Source organism: Canis lupus, chromosome 16 (assembly GCF_048164855.1).
Source record: "Canis lupus baileyi chromosome 16, mCanLup2.hap1, whole genome shotgun sequence".
Lineage (NCBI taxonomy): Eukaryota > Metazoa > Chordata > Mammalia > Carnivora > Canidae > Canis > Canis lupus.
Window position 1 is genome coordinate 5,706,250 of NC_132853.1, and position 17,730 is coordinate 5,723,979.

A 17,730-nucleotide genomic window follows, 5' to 3' on the forward strand; every position below is an offset into this window, starting at 1 on the left:
CCAAGGGCTGCTCCCTCCTTATAGGCAGAATTTCCAGGGCTGAGCGTGTAAAACTGCGGCTGCTGAACAAAGCTCACTTTTGAGGACAGGCACAGAGTTCTGTTCAAGGGGTCTCTTCAAGCCTTCTTGGGTCAGGACTGCTAAGAAGAGCTGTCCTGCTTTTCAGTGCCTGGTTGAGTGGGCTGAGGTCGGCCATGTCATCTGGTTCCCCAGGAGTCAGAGGCCAGCAGTGCCATCAAGCCCATGTCCATGCCCAAGAATAGTCCCCCTTGGCTCTTACCAGGGTTCTCTGGCAGTGTTTCTGCCTTGCAGGCATTGGCAGGAGCTAGCTCAGCCCCCATACCTTTTTACCCTGGTCACCTATTGGTTCTTGGGCTGGTGCCACTTCTAGGGATAAAAAGAGCAAGATACAGCATTCCTCATGGAATCGGGAGCGTCCAAGGCCGTCCCCACATTTGGGCAGAGAGCCTGCGGGCTGAGGCCTGGTGCCAGGGACAGTGCTGCAGGGGAGCCACACAACTGACCTTGGTTGTGCAAGCTAGTCTTCAGGATACTTGGACTGAGAAAGTGCCAAGCTGGCCAGCACTGGTTTCTATCTGAAGGGCTCCTCCTGGGGGTGCCTTTCTCCTCTTTGCTCGTGAGGGAAGCAAGGTGGGCTCTCACTTGGGTTCTGGATGGCCTTCGGGGATCCAAGTGGTAGCTTTGGGAATAGAGCAGAGCAAGCCTCTCAGGTCCTCAGAGCCACCACCTCGGTCCTTGGGTTAGCACAGTTGTGTCCTGGGAAACGAGGCACCATGAGGGACAAGGAAAAGCTGGGGTACATGCTAAAGAAAGAAACCTCAATTTCTGTTTTATAGAAAATCGTGCAAGCTGGAGACAAAGACCTCGATGGGCAGCTCGACTTTGAAGAGTTTGTCCATTATCTACAAGATCACGAGAAGAAGCTGAGGCTGGTATTCAAGAGTTTGGACAAGAAGAATGATGGTAAGTGTTCCCTCCAGAGCCCACGGCTGCCCGGGTCTCAGGCCTCTCAAGGGCCTGGCCCCTAGATGAAGCCTTTGTTGTTACAGGACGAATCGATGCTCAGGAGATCATGCAGTCCCTGCGGGACCTAGGAGTAAAGATATCCGAACAGCAGGCGGAAAAGATTCTCAAGAGGTGAGAGCCTAGTCAGCTTCTGTTTTTGGTTTAACAAACATGTGATGAAAGAGAGTTTCTTGGACCAAACTCTGTGGTGCCCTTCACTGTATTGACCCAGTTTCTCTGAACTTTGGCTTCAGGTGGTTTGACGTGATGGAAAGGTAGCCCATCCCCAAGAGCAGCCGCTCCCCAGCTTCCAGGCCAGGGTCACAAATCGCCTGGAAGCATGCCCACTCACCAGTGACCCGTGAAGAGAAGAGACTAGTTGGGGAGATTTCAAGAGGGTGAAAGGCCAGCAAGGAGCACCCTCTCTGCCTAGTGAGGAAGGGGCTCCGGGGGCAGCACCCCATTTAGGGTGGGCTTCCTGAGAATGCTGACCTTCCTCCACCCTGTAATCAGATGTGTTGCCTGGAGACAGCTCATGGGGGGAGCCCTGGTCCCAGGGGAAAACATAGTGTCCCCACCAGGAAATCATGCAGATTGACCTTAGGAGCGGCTTCTTCTCCCACGTGCACCTTTCCAGATCCCCGGGGCATCCCCGGGCATCATGCTGTGGTTGTGTGCCTGCTTCACTAACATCTGCTCAGAGCACTTATCTGTGTTTCTCCTCTCTCCTCTGCATCCTCCTTTGTCTGTCTGTCAGAATACGAACGGGCCACTTCTGGGGCCCTGTCACCTAGTAAGTATCCGTGTCACCCCGGTGACTCCCTCCCTTCTTGACCTCTGTGCCTGATCTGAGTGGGGTTCTTGTGGGCCATTAAATTCCCGTTTTTGTGCAAAGTAGAGCCACCTCACCTCTTCACTGGGACAGAGACACTGCCCATGGTCTCCTCGGTGGCCCAGCGCCTGCCCTTAGCTTGCGGGGAGGGGGAATGTGCAGCTGACCCACCGGCCTGTCTTCCCCCCGGGCAACCAACCATATGTTTGTCCTACAGCATGGATAAGAATGGCACAATGACTATTGACTGGAATGAATGGAGAGACTACCACCTCCTCCATCCCGTGGAAAACATCCCCGAGATCATCCTGTACTGGAAGCATTCCACGGTGAGTCCTGTGCCCTGGGACACGAAGGCGGGTCCGGTCCTACGGCATCCATGGAGATGCACATAGGGTTTTCAGCTTGCCTCCTTCAATAAAAGGCTGTCCACAACTCCACCAGCCCCGCAGAGCCCTCCACATGTACCCACCACCACCACAATCCCACACACCAGCCAACCTGAGCAGCCTAACCATTTCCCAGATGCAGGCCTCCATCTGCCAAGGATGCCCTCCCGCTGCCTGTTCTTCAGGGTCTACTCCAAACACCCCTGCCCCAATCCTGCTTGTTCTCCCAAAGCCCGTGTGCGCCCTGGGCAGCCGGGGCACTCCACAGACAGCAAATAGTAGAGCCATTAAGTTTCTTCCCCCACCACCCCATTTTGGGTGTCCTTTCTGTCAAAAGAAAATGTCCCTGTGGTCCTGTACATGCTGCTTTTTCACCCCGTCAGTGCTGCTGTTCAGAAAGACACATCTGGGGATCCCTGGGTGGCTCAGCGCCTGCCTTTGGCCCAGGGCGCAATCCTGGGGTCCCGGCATGGAGCCTGCTTCTCCCTCCTCCGGTGTCTCTGCCCCCCCCTCTCTCTCTATGTCTATCATAAATAAATAAATCTTTAAAACAAAACAAAACAAAAACAGAAAGACACATCCACACCTCCCTGGTCATGGCCATGTTGACTCCCCACCTCTGAGCCCCTTCATTTGGGGTACACCCACCCTATTTGCAATCTTAGCCACCCCAGACTCTCCACTCTGGGAGGGGAGGCCAGGGGAGCGCCTCTGGTCTGTCTCCCACAGTGCCCAGGGCAGGGCCTACCCTCAGGGCACGCCTGGTTCTCCAGCTAGCTGAAATCCAGTACGGTGTGCCCCACGCTTTGGAGCAGAGCTGGCTCTGGCCAGGCGGAATGCTGCCCAGGAGAGCGGCTGTTACATAGGCATCGCAGCGCTCTGATATTTGCCGAGGCCTTGTGCAATGTTCTGCCAGCGTGATCTGGTTACACATTGGGTTTCAGAATCTTTACCCCTGACTTGACCCTTGCAGTACAGGCGGTCTGGTGATCCTCAACTGAAATGCCTTTGTAAGCCGTTCTTGCAGGAGCCGTGGGCAGGTATCTGCAAGGCCATCCAAATGGTTGTATAACCACTTTCTTCTCTCCCGAGGCTCTCAGATTCTCTCCCTGGGTCTCTTCAGGGCTTGGGCAGGGACCAGAGCTATGCCACCTTCACAGATAAACGAGAAGGGGCATGCCAGTCTCCCTCCCCTGGGCCTTCTTACACCGTAAGAAGGTGTAAGAAGCCCAGGGGCCTGGCCATTCTAGATGGTGGAAGGTTATGAACTGAGCTGTCTGCCAGCAGCTTGGCTGCAAACGTCAGGAGCCTGTTTGTTTTATCTTTGCTGGTCTTCCTTTGCAGATCTTTGATGTGGGTGAGAATCTGACAGTCCCTGATGAATTCACAGTGGAGGAGAAGCAGACGGGGATGTGGTGGAGACACCTCGTGGCTGGAGGCGGGGCGGGGGCTGTATCCAGAACTTGCACGGCGCCCTTGGACAGGCTCAAGGTGCTCATGCAGGTATGTAGGAAAACAGGCCTCAGACCACTGGCTTTCCACCCCAGGGGTCCTCAGTAGGTTGATCTCTTCCTCCTGTGTCTTGTGCTCTTGGGGCTCATACTTTTCTAACCCCAGTGAATTAGATTGGAATCATTGTTCATACAAGGGCAACATAAGATCCAGGTCTGGGGTACCTTTGCACAGAGCTTATTTCATTTTATCCGGGGTACAAAAGCCAGGGGTCACATTCAGCCAGGGCTGAAGTGTAGACAGGTAAAGCCAGTGAGAACCAGGTGTGGCAGGAACCTGTTGCCTTGTGTACATCTTGTGCAGGCGCATGGGATAAGTGCGAGCAGACCCCCGCCTGGCCCAGACACCTTTACTTTGGCCAGATGCCCAACTCCACGTCCACAGGGCAGAGATAAGCTAGGTGCACGTCAGGGACAGGCTTGCGAAATTGGCCTACACAAGGATGCCCTGTCGGACTTCAGTGTCGCCTGAACACGGCTGGTCACACACACACGCCTCTTGGCGTAGGTGCTAGCTTTGTGTTTCGAGCTCATCCTCTTGTGATGAGCACTGGGTGTTATGTGTAAGTGATGAATTGCTGAGTTCTACTCCAGAAACCAAGATCACATTATGTGGTAACTACCTAAAATTTTTTTTGAAAAGAAAAGGAAAAAAAAGGTGACATCCTTTCCTCCCCGCCTTGCCCTCCTGAGCTGGCATTGGTGGGAAGCCTGTTAAATGAGCTCCCTTCTCATCAGAAGTGGAGAGGCAGCGTAATGGTTTGGGGAGAAGAGCTTTAGAACCTGACCAGGTCCCACCCCACAGCTGTGTGACCTTGGGCAAGTCACTTCAATGCCAGGATTTCCGTTCCTCTGCAGAAACCAAGAGGCTTGAACAAATTGCTTCATCAGTTTGTTTTTCCTAACTGAATTCCCAGGAATGCTGGAGAGATGAAAAGTTGTCCATGGATGGACTCACAGTACCTGGGATGTGCCTTAAATTGATCCAGCAGAGGTGGGGGCAGCGTGCAGTCTTCCATGGGCCATGGTTTTATGATTATCAGAGCTGATTATGGGTTCCTGAGAGCCCAATATATAATACTGTGCACTTTTTTTTTTTTTTTAAGATTTTATTTATTTATTTATTCATGAGATACACAGAGAGAGGGAGAGAGAGGCAGAGACACAGGCAGAGGGAAAAGCAGGCTCCATGCAGGGAGCCCAACGTGGGACTTGATCCCGGGACTCCAGGATCACACCCTGGGCCGAAGGCAGGCGCTAAACCGCTGAGCCACCCAGGGATCCCCAATACTGTGCACTTTTGTACGTGTCTGAAACTTTCCATAGTTAAAGGCTCAGTTGAACAAATTTTTTTTTTTAAAGTAGTGGTCGTGGAGGTGATTGTCATGCGGCAGGTGCCATGAAGAACCAGGGTAGCCATGGTTAATTCTCCCAGTGCCCAGTTACCCTTTAGGACACCGAGAGGAGAGAGCCGCCTGCTGACCTTGTTGTGTTGGCCTGTAGTAGAGGTTCTCTGTGCCCTGATGGCATCCCTCTGGCTGCAGGATTTTCTCACTGCTTGTCCTTCCCTCCTTAGGTCCATGCCTCCCGCAGCAACAACATGTGCATTGTGGGTGGGTTCACCCAGATGATTCGAGAAGGCGGGGCCAAATCTCTCTGGCGGGGAAATGGCATCAACGTCCTCAAAATTGCCCCTGAATCAGCCATCAAATTCATGGCCTACGAGCAGGTAAGGACCCAGCTTCCCCGGGAGAGTCGTCAGTCGTTAGCTGCTTCCTGAGCCTCCCTCTGCCCTGCTGATGCCCTGGAACGTGGAGCCAGTCACTGTACTGAGGGGTCAGCAGGGTGAGGCAGGAAGCTGGGACAAGCCCCCACTCTGCTGCCAGCTCCACTGTGGGCCAGTTACTTCTATTTTTGGGCAGTGACGGCTGTTCCAGAGGCACCAGGTTTTGGCTCTGGGAGGAACGGTGGAGCAGGAGCAGCTGTGCTGGTCTCTGGGCTATATCAGTTCTTGTGCTCTCTGTTCTAGATCAAGCGTCTTGTGGGGAGTGACCAGGAGACTCTGAGGATTCACGAGAGACTTGTGGCAGGGTCCCTGGCTGGGGCCATCGCTCAGAGTAGCATCTACCCAATGGAGGTGAGGGCCCCCTCGGTCCTAGAGTGGTCAGTGCCCTTGGGGCTGAGGGTGGGGAGTGGGCCGTGCTCACACTACCATTGCTCTTTTGGGTCCTCCAGGTTCTGAAGACCCGAATGGCCTTGCGCAAGACAGGCCAGTACTCGGGCATGCTGGACTGTGCCAGGAAGATCCTAGCCAGAGAGGGAATGGCCGCCTTCTACAAAGGCTACGTTCCAAACATGCTGGGGATCATCCCCTACGCTGGGATAGACCTAGCCGTCTATGAGGTGAGGCTCTGGTGGCTCAGGCCCCTTGACCCAGCAGCAGAGACCCAGAAACTCCTCCTAGCCAGGCCCCCCACCTGCTCTCACCTCCTGATAGACATGGGGGATAGCTGCAGCAGGGAACAGTGTCTCCTTCCAGACTCCTCTGTTGATTGTAGGGGTCTCCTGTCACATTCCCTGTCCCTGGGACCGCCCAGGTTCTCCACCGACAGGGACTCAAGTGGACAGATAACCAGACTGATTCTGGCCAGGGTTGCTCACTGGGCCCCCAGCAGACTTGAAACCACAGCAGTCAGACTCCGGGTGGGGAAGTGGGTGTTGCCCCTGCCTCATCCCCACCCCCTGTCCCATCCAGGAATCCCCAGTGACAGCAGAAACAAAGGGCAGGCAGGCCAAGCGAGTCAGGTTACAGTAGCCTCGAGGATGCCATGTGATAAGGAAATGCCTCCTGAGCGGATTCAGTAACTGTGTGTCCCCACTCCCAGACCCCTGTCTCTTATTGCCTCATAGGCTCTTTCTGGGCCTCACAGGCATTTTGGCTCACCCCTGTCCCCCTGTCCCCTCCAGACGCTCAAGAACGCCTGGCTACAGCGCTATGCGGTAAACAGTGCAGACCCTGGCGTGTTTGTGCTCCTGGCCTGTGGCACTATGTCCAGCACCTGTGGCCAGCTGGCCAGCTACCCACTGGCCCTGGTCAGGACCCGGATGCAGGCCCAAGGTAATGCTGGTTCTGGGCCAGTCCCCAGGGGCCTGTGTCCCCGGGCAGGTTGGGCTCCAGGGCAGAACTGGCAGACCCCTGATGGTGCCTCTCTCACTACAGCCTCCATTGAGGGCGCTCCAGAGGTGACCATGAGCAGCCTCTTCAGACAGATCCTGCGAACCGAGGGGGCCTTTGGCCTGTACCGGGGGCTGGCCCCTAACTTCATGAAGGTGATCCCAGCTGTGAGCATCAGCTACGTGGTCTATGAGAACCTGAAGATCACCCTGGGTGTGCAGTCTCGGTGACGGGACGGGGGGCAGCTGCGCTTGCTCGGCGGACTCCCAGATCCTGGGTCTGCAGCCCCGGGATGTGTAGCCATCCATTCTGTGAATGTGCCAACACTAAGCTGACAGAAGCCAAGCTGTGAAAAGCCTGGGATGTGCCCGCAAGGGAGTGGGGCAGGGCCTGGCAGGCCCACCGGGTATGTCCTGCTGACTCTGGCCGACCACCACGTCCGTTCCCGGGGCCAGCAGGACATGGGCACAGGCACGTAAGCTCCAGACCTTTCCTGAGGTGCCTGCCAGATAGCAGGGCCCAGAGCCGGCTTAGTTCTTCCCTCTGGCAGCCAGACCACCGGCCGCAAGCCCTGCTCTCTGGCCTGCTGGGCATCTACCCCATGCCCACCTTGCTTCCTTCCTTGCTGCTGTGTTGATATGGTAGGAGGAAGGCTGCCAGCCCCCTCCTCATGTTACCGCTTGCTCCCCTCCCCTCGGTCCATGGGGGCCTCACACCTTGACTTCTGGCCTATGGTGTCACCTTTGGCTAGGTTGTGCCGGGGAGAGGGAGGAGTCTGGCTTCTTGCTCATCCTCCTCTGAGCCCTGCTGTTGGCCTCTGAGCTCACCAACAGATGGGCACCTGGATGTGTGTGTGCATGCTGGGGGCAAGGCCAAGCCCCGCCATTGGCTGCCTGGCGACCCAGTGCATGGCTTCACGGAAGGCGAGTACTGGCCTCTGCAATGTGGAGGGCCTTGCTCCTCCTGCTGCCAGGGTTGTCCTGGTGCTCTGAGCTGGCCCCAGACTGTCAGCACTGGCACCAGCTCAGAACCAGCTCCCCGTGCCCGCTCTGGAATGAGAGCAGGGGGCCATCACATAGTTCCTGGAAGGGAGCTGCTGCCCAGTGTCTGCACACCCCAATGAGAGGAGAAGGTGTTCAAGGCCTTAATTATGTACCGTTGGGCAAAGGGTTTTGTTCAGAAGGACAAGCTGGACAAATGTGCAAATTCTGTGCTTCCAGAGGGAGACAAAGGGGGTTGAGAGCCTGGCTGATGGCATTAAAGTCTGTTTCCGAGCCCCTGGGGATTCCTGTTGGATCCCAATCGGGGCAGAGTGGGACCAGCCTCACATTCCACTGATGCAGGGTGTCACTGCTTGGAGCCTATTTATTTCATATTTATTTGAACAGAGTTATGTCCTAACTATTTTTATAGATTTGTTTAATTAATAGCCTGTCATTTTCAAGTTCATTTTGTATTCATATTTATGTTTGTGGTTGATTGTACCTTCCCTACACCCTCCAGGCCGGGTGGGGAGAGGAAGGAGGGGCTGTGGGAGTGACCTTTCCCACCACTGGCCACACTGACGTCAAGTCTGTCCAAAGAAATTCCTCAGAACTGGCGACAGATAAAAAAAAGGTCAGATCGGGAGGGGCCCTGGCCAGGGGGAGATGACTGTGGGCAGGTTGGGACAGGGTTCACACCCAGGAAGCCTTAGGGTCTGAGGGTTTGACCAGCAGCAGGAAGAGTGGCAGAAATCTCAATTCCATCAAAGATGGAGGTCCACATCATTTCTTGGGCTCGGAGGATCTGTTTCATCCTTTAGCACAAGTGCCAAGGGTCCTATCACTGTGAGATTGGGGTGGGGAGGAGAGGAGAGGGCGGCTAGCACCGCCCTCCTGCCTGTGAATCGGGCTCCCTCCTTTCCTGCCACCACGACCCCTGCTCAGCAATGCTGGTCAACTTGCGACTCTCAGGGTCGCACTTCCATTCCACCAGAATGGCCTGGTGAGGACAATTCAAATAGGATGCAAAGATCAATGCAAAAATTGTTATATATAAATCTAGCGATAACTGGAATTTGTGAAAAAGCAAATTAAGAAAGGATTGGAAGTTGTCATTTAAAAAACAGCCTTCTAATAAAGTTGTTTTCAAAGCTGATGACAGAGCCATGGTTTTTCTGATATGGGCTTGTTGGGTTGGGGGGCTTTGCGTGTTAGAAGATGAATCCATGTTTGCCATCAGAAAATGAGAAAGCTTCCCTCTCCGGGCTTCTTGGAGGCACTGCCTCTTTAAAGTGGGTGCTTGTAGGATTTGGGGTGCTCTGCCCAGGTCACCGGAGCCTGGTGGTCCTTCTCTGAAGTCTGTCCTGGGGGGAGCTGACCACTCCCTACCCCTGAAGCACCTGCAGACGCTGCTGTGCTGTCCATTCGCTGGCTGCCCCCCTCCCAGCCTCACTGTTACACACTTGCACACTCAGAGTCTTGAAGGGGCCCCCTGGCATGCTCGGTTTGTTCTGTCTTCCCAGGAGGGGATGAGGCCTCTGAGGCAGGGAATGCGTTTGTGGCATTCTCTTCAGCACTTAAGACAGTGCAGATGCCGTTTTCATTAAAAAACTATCCACCCTTTGTCTCCTCATGGCCCCAGGCACCATGGGTCAGGGCAGCAGCAGACTAGGAAGCAGCTGGGGGAACTCAGGAGGGGGTGTGGCATCCAGAGACTGTAGGGAGGCACAGAAGTGTGCCCAGGTTTGAGAGTGGTATATACCACTTGTCCTGGGTCAAATTACATCCCCCCCAAAACTCCTGTCCCCTGGGAACCTCAGAATGTTGCTTCACTTGGAAATAGGGCTCATGCGGATGTAATCGAGTTAAAATGAGGTCACACTGGATTACAGTGAGCCCCAAGACCAATGAGTGGTGTCCTAGAACAGGGGACTTTGGACAGACAAGCCCAGAGGAGAGGGACACAGAAGAGGCCACGTGATCACAGGACAGGCACCTCCAAGCCAAGAAACACCGGGGATTGCAGGGGGCCACCTGAAGCCAGGAGAGCGGGAAGTGGTTTCTTCTTCAGCCTGTCCAGAAGGACCCAACAGCTGCCAGAACCTGAATTCCAGACTCTGGGCCTCCTGAATGAACTATGAGAGAATGAATTTTTGTTGTTTGGGGTCATCTAAGTTTGTGATGCTTCGTTAATAGCAGCCCTGGGGAAACTAATATGCCACCTGCTTCAGTTGTTCATTGCCAGGGTAACAGGCAGAAACCATTTCCCAATGATTGGGTCTTGGTAAGTGGATCCCCTTTACTCTGAACCTGCTCTCCCAACCAAATGTCCCATAGTATGGTAGGCAGAGTCACACCCCCTCCCAAAGACATCCCTGGCCTAATCCCCAGAACCTGTGACCTAGGTTACGAGGCATGGGGCAATCAAGTTTGCTAATCAGCTGACCTTAAAATAGGGAGATTATCCTGGATTATCCCTGTGGGCCCCACGGAATCACATGGGTCCTTCAATGGGAGGGCCAGGGAGAAGGCACAGAAAGGACTCAGCCCACGGTCACGGGCTCTGAAGATGGAGGAAGGGGCCACGAGTCCAGGAATGTCGGTGGCCCCTAGGAGCTGGAAGAGATGAGGAATGGAATCTTCACGGAGAGTCTCCAAGAGGAACACGGCCCTGCTGATGTACTGATTTTAGCCTAGTAAGACACATGTCGGGCTTCTGACCTCCAGAACTGTAAGATAATAATTTTGTACTGGTTAAGGCTCTATCCTGTGCTGACTTGTTACAGCAGCAATAGGAAACACACACACACACACACACACACACATACACACACGGTTAGCTCTGAACTTCTTCCATCTGGGCTGAGAAGAGCCTCCCCTGGGTTGGGGTTTGCCTCCAGCTGGCACTTTGCAGGTGGGGTATGCAGGGAATGGTGACCTAGGAGGGGCCGGGCTCCAGCCTGGCTCCTGGCCCATCTGAGTAGGTGGCTGGCACTGAAGCCCCAGGAGCACCCTGTCAGGGGCCAGCAGACCCCTACTGCTCCACCAGGAAGCCCAAGCACTGTGGGCACCACCACCACCCCCGGCCCGCCCCAGGTACCCAGGTCTGTGTGGATGGCATCCAGCCACCCGCCTACTGTGAGATTATGGCTGGAGAGCCTGGAGCAGTCTGGGGAACGGGGGAGGTGGGAGCTGCAGAGAGCCTGTCTGACTTCCCACGGACAGACACCAGGACAGTGGAAATCCCTGCCCCACGGTGGCAGAGGGGTGGCCTTGGGCAAGTCACACCTCCTCTCTGAGCCCATGTCCATTAGATCAAGAGAGTAAGGCTTGCCTGGAAGTGTTGTTAGAAAGTTGGAGTGAGGGGATCCCTGGGTGGCTCAGCGGTTTGGCGCCTGCCTTCAGCCCAGGGCATTATACTGGAGTCCCAGGATCGAATCCCACGTCAGGCTCCCTGCATGGAGCCTGCTTCTCCCTCTGCCTGTGTCTCTGCCTCTTTCTCTCTCTGTCTCTCATGAATAAATAAATAAAATCTTTAATTAAAAAAAAAAGAAAGAAAGTTGGAGTGAGGAGCACCTGGCTGGCTGGTGGATGGAGCCTGTGACTCTTGATCTCAGTGTAATGAATTCAGACCCCACGTTGGGTGTACAAATTCCTTAAAAATAAATTTCTTTTAAAGACTTTATTTACTTAGAGAGAGAGAGAGAGAGAAAGGGAGAGCACAAGCCAGAAGGAGAGGGAGAAGCAGGCTCCCTGCTGAGCAGGGCTCCATGTTGGGCTTGATCTCAGGACTCGGGATCATGACCTGAGCCAAAGGCAGATGCTTAACTGACTGAGCCACCCAGGTGCCCCTAAAAATAAAATCTTCAAAAAAATGTGGGGTGCCCGGGTAGCTCAGTTAAGTGTCCAACTCATGATTTCAGCTTAGGTCATGATCCTAGTGTTGTGGGATGGAGCCCTATGTCAGGCTCTGAGCTCAGCACGCGTCTGCTTGTCCCTTCCCTGGGCCCACATACTCTCTCTTGCTTGCTCTCAAATAAAGAGAATCTTAAAAAAAAAATGTTAGCCATAAATTATTTTTTAACAAGTTGGAATGAAAAGTAACATTCTGTGTCAACTATAATCTAAAAAATAATTTTTTTTACAAAGAATATTGAAATGATGGGACACCTGGGTGGCTCAGCGGTTTAGCACCGCCTTCGGCTCAGGACGTGATCCTGGAGACCCAGGATCGAGTCTCACATCGGGCTCCCTGCATTGAGCCTGCTTCTCTCTCTGCCTGTGTCTCTGCCTCTCTCTCTTTCTCTCATGAATTAAAAAAAAAAAAAAAAAAAAAGAAAAGAACATTGAAATGAGACAGGAAATTGAAATAACTGGTCCTTAAAAACCAGCTCCCCTTCCCCATCCAGGATTCTACACACACAGCAATTTCACCCTCAGTGCTTGTCAATCCAGCCTCTGATGCGAGGAGGTTTGCACATGTCTGGGATCTCTGGCACCTGAAGATATCCAACCTGGGGGACGGGGGGAGCCATTTGTGCTGCAAGATCTGGCAACTCCTCTTCATGCCTCCTTCCTGAAGCTAAGCCCTCCCATCTCTAATCCTGAGGGCACAAGCTGGGCCATGGCACACACAGGACTTAGCTTAGCCCTCAGAGATTCGAGGAGGTATTACAATGGCCATGACCCCATTTTACAGATGAAGAAACTAAGTCTGGGATGCCTGGGTTGCTCAGTGGTTAGGTGTGTCTGCCTTTGGCTCAGGGCATGATCCCTCAGGGTGAGGTCCTGGGATCGAGTCCCACATCGGGCTCCCTGCATGGAGCCTGCTTCTCCCTCTGCCTGTGTCTCTGCCTCTCTCTCTGTGTCTTTCATGAATAAATAGATAAAATCTCAAAAAAAAAAAAAAAAAAAAAAAACTAAGTCTGGGAAAAAAGTGACTTGGCCAGGGCCTCACCATGAGTAGGTGACAGGGCCTCACATGCAGGGCAGCAGACCCCTGGGGTTTGCTAGGGCTGCCTGTCAGGAGGCCCAGGAGGCAGGGAACATGTTCCACCCACCTGTGGGGACTTACACCCAGGAGCAAGTGCTCTTTGCCTCATCTTAGGCAGGTGGCATCCAGTCCCTGGCTACTCTCCTGGGTCAGGAGGCCACAGACAGCCTGGGAAGCATTGGGCAGGCCTGTGCTTGAATCCTGGCACCTCGCTGTGTGATCTTAGGCAAATCTGCCTCTCTGGGCCTCAGTTTCCTTACGATCAAGATGGGCACAGTACCTTCCTGACAGCTCAGAAGGGGAAGGGACTTGTCCGGGTTCATACAAAGGCTAAGTAAATGTTGAACTGAGATTCAAACCAGCTTTGTTGACTCTGAAGCCATGTTCTCAACCTTGGCTCCCAGCTGGGCCACCCACAGTCCCGATCGTACTGGTCTGAGCAAGTTGGAATGTACGGGAAGGGAGAGGGGAGCACCTGTGTGCTCAGCTCAGCAGCCCAGGTGTGGACCTTGGTCCCTGCCCTCTGGGCTAATGAGGAAGCTGGAGCAGGCCAGCAAGGGCTGGTCACGGTGGCTGGAAAGACTGGTCAGGGCTGGCTAGGAAGGGAGGGCAGGAGGGATGCAATGGGGCAGGGACCAAGGCCCCTCCCCTTGGTTTTACCTTCCAAACCAAGGATGGGTAAACTGAGGCCAGAGAGGGCCAGAGGCCTGTCCTCAGACAGATGGGGGCCTCCTGCTTGCAGTTTCCTGGAACAGCAGCTGGCCGGGGTTGCCACCAGCCACCTCTTTTGGCCACTTGCCGTGGCCCATCAACACCACCCCTTATCTCCCCACAGCAGCTGTGGATGCTGCTGAGAGAGGGGGCTGGATCCACTCTTGCCCACCAGGGCGAGCACCCACTCTGCTCCAGTCTAGCCTCACCCCTCATTTTCCAGAGGAGGAAACTGGCAGCCCAGGCAAGGGACTTACCAGAGGCCTCTAGACCCCCTGTGGCTGATTCTCCACCTCCCCCCCACGCCACCACACTGGCTTGGATCATGTGTATTCATGTCCTATGGCTGCTGTTCCAAAGTGCCACAAGTGTGGCGTCTTGAGACAAAACAAATCTATTCTCTGCCAATGATGGAGGCTGAAAGTCCAAACTCAATTTTACTGGGCTGAGATCAAGGTGTGCGCGGGGTGGGTTCTTTCTGGAGACCCCTAAGGAGAGGCCGTCTCCTTGTCCCTAAGGGTTCTGGGGGTGTCATCATTCCTCAGCTCGTGGCCCCTTCTCGAATCTCCCCAGGCACAGCTTCTCATCTCTTCTGGAGTCACACCTTCCTCTGATAAGGGATTATGATTATGTTACATTTAGGGCCTACCTTAGCAATCCAGGAAAATCCTTTTATCCCAAAATCATTAATTTAATCACATCTACAAATGCCCTTGACCCCATGAGCTGACAGTCACAGGCTCCAGGGCGTAAGACCTGAACATATTGGGGTCATTATTCAATCCACCACACCACTCCCCCGCTGCAAACCCTGTTCTTCATTAGACACTTCTGCCCGGCAAAATCCCATTTGACTGGTGAAGTAAATTAGGGAACAGTCATCCGATGGAACTTGGCTACTGTGGAACACCACACAGTCATCAGGACTGGTATGGGAGGGGCGTCCAGGTGGCTTAGTCGGTTGGGCATTTGCCTTCAGCTCAGGTCATCATCCTGGAGTCCTGGGATCGAGCCCTGTGTCGTGCTCCCTGCTTGGCAGGGAGTCTGCTTCTCCTTCTCCCTCTACCCCTCCCCCTGTTCCTTCTTTCCCTCTCAAATTAAAAAAAAAAAAAAAACAGAGAGAGAAAACAGTTGCTGATCTGGAATATGTTCACAATCCAACTTTTTACTTGAAAAAAGGAAAAATTTGGGGATCCCTGGGTGGCTCAGCAGTTTAGCGCTTGCCTTCGGCCCAGGGCATGATCCTGGAGTCCCGGGATCGAGTCCCACGTCGGGCTCCCTGCGTGGAGCCTGCTTCTCCCTCTGCCTGTGTCTCTGCCTCTCTCTCTCTCTCTCTCTGTGTGACTATCATAAATAGATAAATAAATAAATAAATAAATAAATAAATAAATAAATAAATAAATAAATGAAATAAAACAATGTTTGCCATAAAATGGGCCCCCTGTAATGGACATATTTCTTTTATAAAATATGAATTATATTTATACCTATTTATGTCTGCATACACACACACATGCACCTATATGTAAACTACATAAAAATTAATCTAGAAGGCTATATTCCCCCAATTTTTAAAAAATATTTTATTTATTTATTCATGAGAGACACAGAGAGGCAGAGACACAGGCAGAGGGAGAAGCAGGCTCCATTCAGGGAGCCGGATGTGGGACTTGATCCTGGATCATGCCCTGAGCCAAAGGAAGAAGCTCAACCACTGAGCCACCCAGGTGTCCCCTCCCCCCAATTTTTAAGTGGTCATACCTCTAGTTTGGTGGGACTGTAAACTATTGGTATCATCTTTTTGATTATCTGAGTTTTGTTCATGTACAATACCTAATCATTTGCACAATCAAAGTGAAATTTTAAATTTTAACAACCTAACAGAAAAGCAAACGAGAATCTTCCCGAACCTTGGAGCCCCAGCTGTGGCTTACCCTCCCCAGGGAGACCTCCCTGACTCCCAGGGCAGAAAGATCTTGCTGTTCTCACGACTCCTCTCTTCTTACTTCCTGGAGCTCTTGACCATGAGCTTGAGGACCCCGGGTGGGAACAGAGCAGGGAGCGTGTTCCGAGCTAGCAGACCCCACTGGCTGCATAAAATGCCCATACATGTCAACTGTGCCCATTGACTCTCTGCAGGCTTTCCATCTCTGACCACAGCAGCTCCACGAAGGTTAACTGACTTCCAAGGGCTTACCCAGGGATGGGTAAGGTAGTGGCAGGGTTCCTACCTCAGGCCTTCTGCTGCCATCAAGGCCAGAGAGCACATGCCTTGATCTGAGCGTGACCACAATGCGGCAGAGGCTCTTGGCTTGGGGCCCTTTCCCCTGAGAGGTGTGGCTTTTCCTGCCTGCCTATTTTCGGATCCTTATCTGCTAAACCCATTTTACAGATGAGCAAATAGAGTCCCTGGATAACATTGTCGACAAGATGCAATTCTGAAGTTGGTCACAAGGTGACAGCATGAGGCCTTGTTTCGCATCCTCCGCTGCCCTCTAGTGGTTAGGGGGGGAAATACACCCAGGGGCTGGCCAAGGAACATTTGGGAAAACTCAGGCAGGATTGTCACCAGGGATGGAGGAGGGGGATGCTCAGTGAAAAAAGTTTCTCCAGCCCCAGCCATTGGGAACAGGTCTAGCTAGTATAGTCCCTGGACTTTTCATTAGGGTGACCATTCAGTGGAGGTGGGTGTGGAGGGTGCAGGCATGTGCCTTTCTGCCTCCAGCAGCACAGGGTAAAAGCCCCAGTCAGGAGTCAGGTCCCTATCTCCAGCATGGCTCTGCCACCAATGGATTCTCCTCTGCAAGATGCAGAGACAGAAACAATCTCTCAGTCTGTGAAAATAGGGAGAAGGTAGATGACTGGGGCCTGGCCTGCACCCAAGCCTCTTTAGCCAGACCAGGCCTTGGCGGGAAAGCCAGGCTGGGAGACATGATCACTGGTCGGAGCAAGAGGGGCAGGGAGCACAGGGTGGTGAGACCCTCCCCTGGCCACGGGGTCACGAACAGGTATCTGCAAAGAGAAGGGAAGGGGCACAGGGATGCAGGGAAGGCCCTCCCTGGGGGACCCATAGCGCTGCTGGCCCAGTTCCTATCTGGCGGAGGGAGGCTCTGGGATCCACAGGCCATGCCAGGTCCCTGGAGCAAAGGCCTTTCAGGACTTAAGGCCTGACTCAGGGGGACCGTGTCTGGACACAAGGGTGGCTCTTGGAGGTGGCCTCCGTGGCTCCTCATGCCACAGACTGATGTGGCCTCAGGCCCTGGCTGCTTCCTCCCACAGGAGAGACACTCCCAGGGAGACAGGAAGGGGACCAGGTTGGTGCTCCCCCTGGCCTGGCTGGTGGGCTACAGCGCATCCATACAGAGGAGCCCTCTGAAGCTGTGACAGAGCTGGCGTGACATGTGCTGACACAGACAGAAGCCCACGATGGGTATGAGAACAGATAGCAGACTGTTTCTGCAAGAGAAACTGAGGCAGCTGCTTCCAAACATTAGGCTATCTGCCTCCAGAGTACTCACCATCCCTCTACCTTATCTGAGTGTTTGCCATCACAAGGGACATTAATTATTTTCAGGTTTTAAAAAAATGAAGAGAATATGGGTGTCCGGGTGGCTCAGTTGGTTAAGTGTCAGCCTTCAGCTCAGATCATGATCCCAGAGTCCCAAGATCGAGCCCCACAGGGAACCTGCTTTGGCCCCTCCTGTGATTTGTGCTCTCTCTCTGTCAAATAAATAAATAAAATCTTAAAAAGAAAGAAAGAAAGAAAGAAAAGAAAATTATCAGACTCTCCTGAGAGGTCTGGGGGAGTCGGAGAGCCCAGTGAGTAGTTTGGTCCACTGGCCACCTGTCAGGCCTCTGGAGACCACTGCGTTCTTCATCTACCAGAACCAGGGGAATGGCACCCCCTGACCAGGGCGCTCTGCTCAGAATGGGACTCTACTTATTGCCCCCCTGGCTCCCAGAGCTGGCTTTTCCCTATAGACCCCTGTCCCAGGGCCCCCTACCCCTGTCCCAGGGCTGGGACTGAAGCCACTCTAGGCCCTGCTCCGAGAGGGGCGTCCTTCTCTTATTCAAACCCTTGCAATTTCCCCTTGAGGTGGAGGCTATCAT

General features: G+C 53.5%; 1 protein-coding gene across 14 annotated transcripts in view; it reads left to right on the plus strand.

The window, feature by feature from the left end:
* SLC25A25 (solute carrier family 25 member 25) overlaps positions 1–9,072 on the plus strand; it is a 35,987-nt gene extending 26,915 nt beyond the window's left edge. For 9 of the 14 annotated variants that reach the window (XM_072778083.1, XM_072778093.1, XM_072778090.1 and 6 more), the window contains 10 exons: positions 858–984; positions 1,071–1,158; positions 1,784–1,819; positions 2,076–2,187; positions 3,592–3,750; positions 5,335–5,487; positions 5,788–5,895; positions 5,994–6,161; positions 6,726–6,876; positions 6,979–9,072. In XM_072778083.1, coding sequence (XP_072634184.1) covers positions 858–984; positions 1,071–1,158; positions 1,784–1,819; positions 2,076–2,187; positions 3,592–3,750; positions 5,335–5,487; positions 5,788–5,895; positions 5,994–6,161; positions 6,726–6,876; positions 6,979–7,163 — 1,287 coding nt within the window. In that variant the 3' untranslated portion in view covers positions 7,164–9,072. Of the gene's footprint in view, positions 1–440; positions 652–857; positions 985–1,070; positions 1,159–1,783; positions 1,820–2,075; positions 2,188–3,591; positions 3,751–5,334; positions 5,488–5,787; positions 5,896–5,993; positions 6,162–6,725; positions 6,877–6,978 lie in introns of those variants that run through there. The other 5 variants (XM_072778084.1, XM_072778092.1, XM_072778089.1 and 2 more) reach the window with 2 other exon arrangements.
* The last annotated feature ends 8,658 nt before the right edge of the window (positions 9,073–17,730 follow it).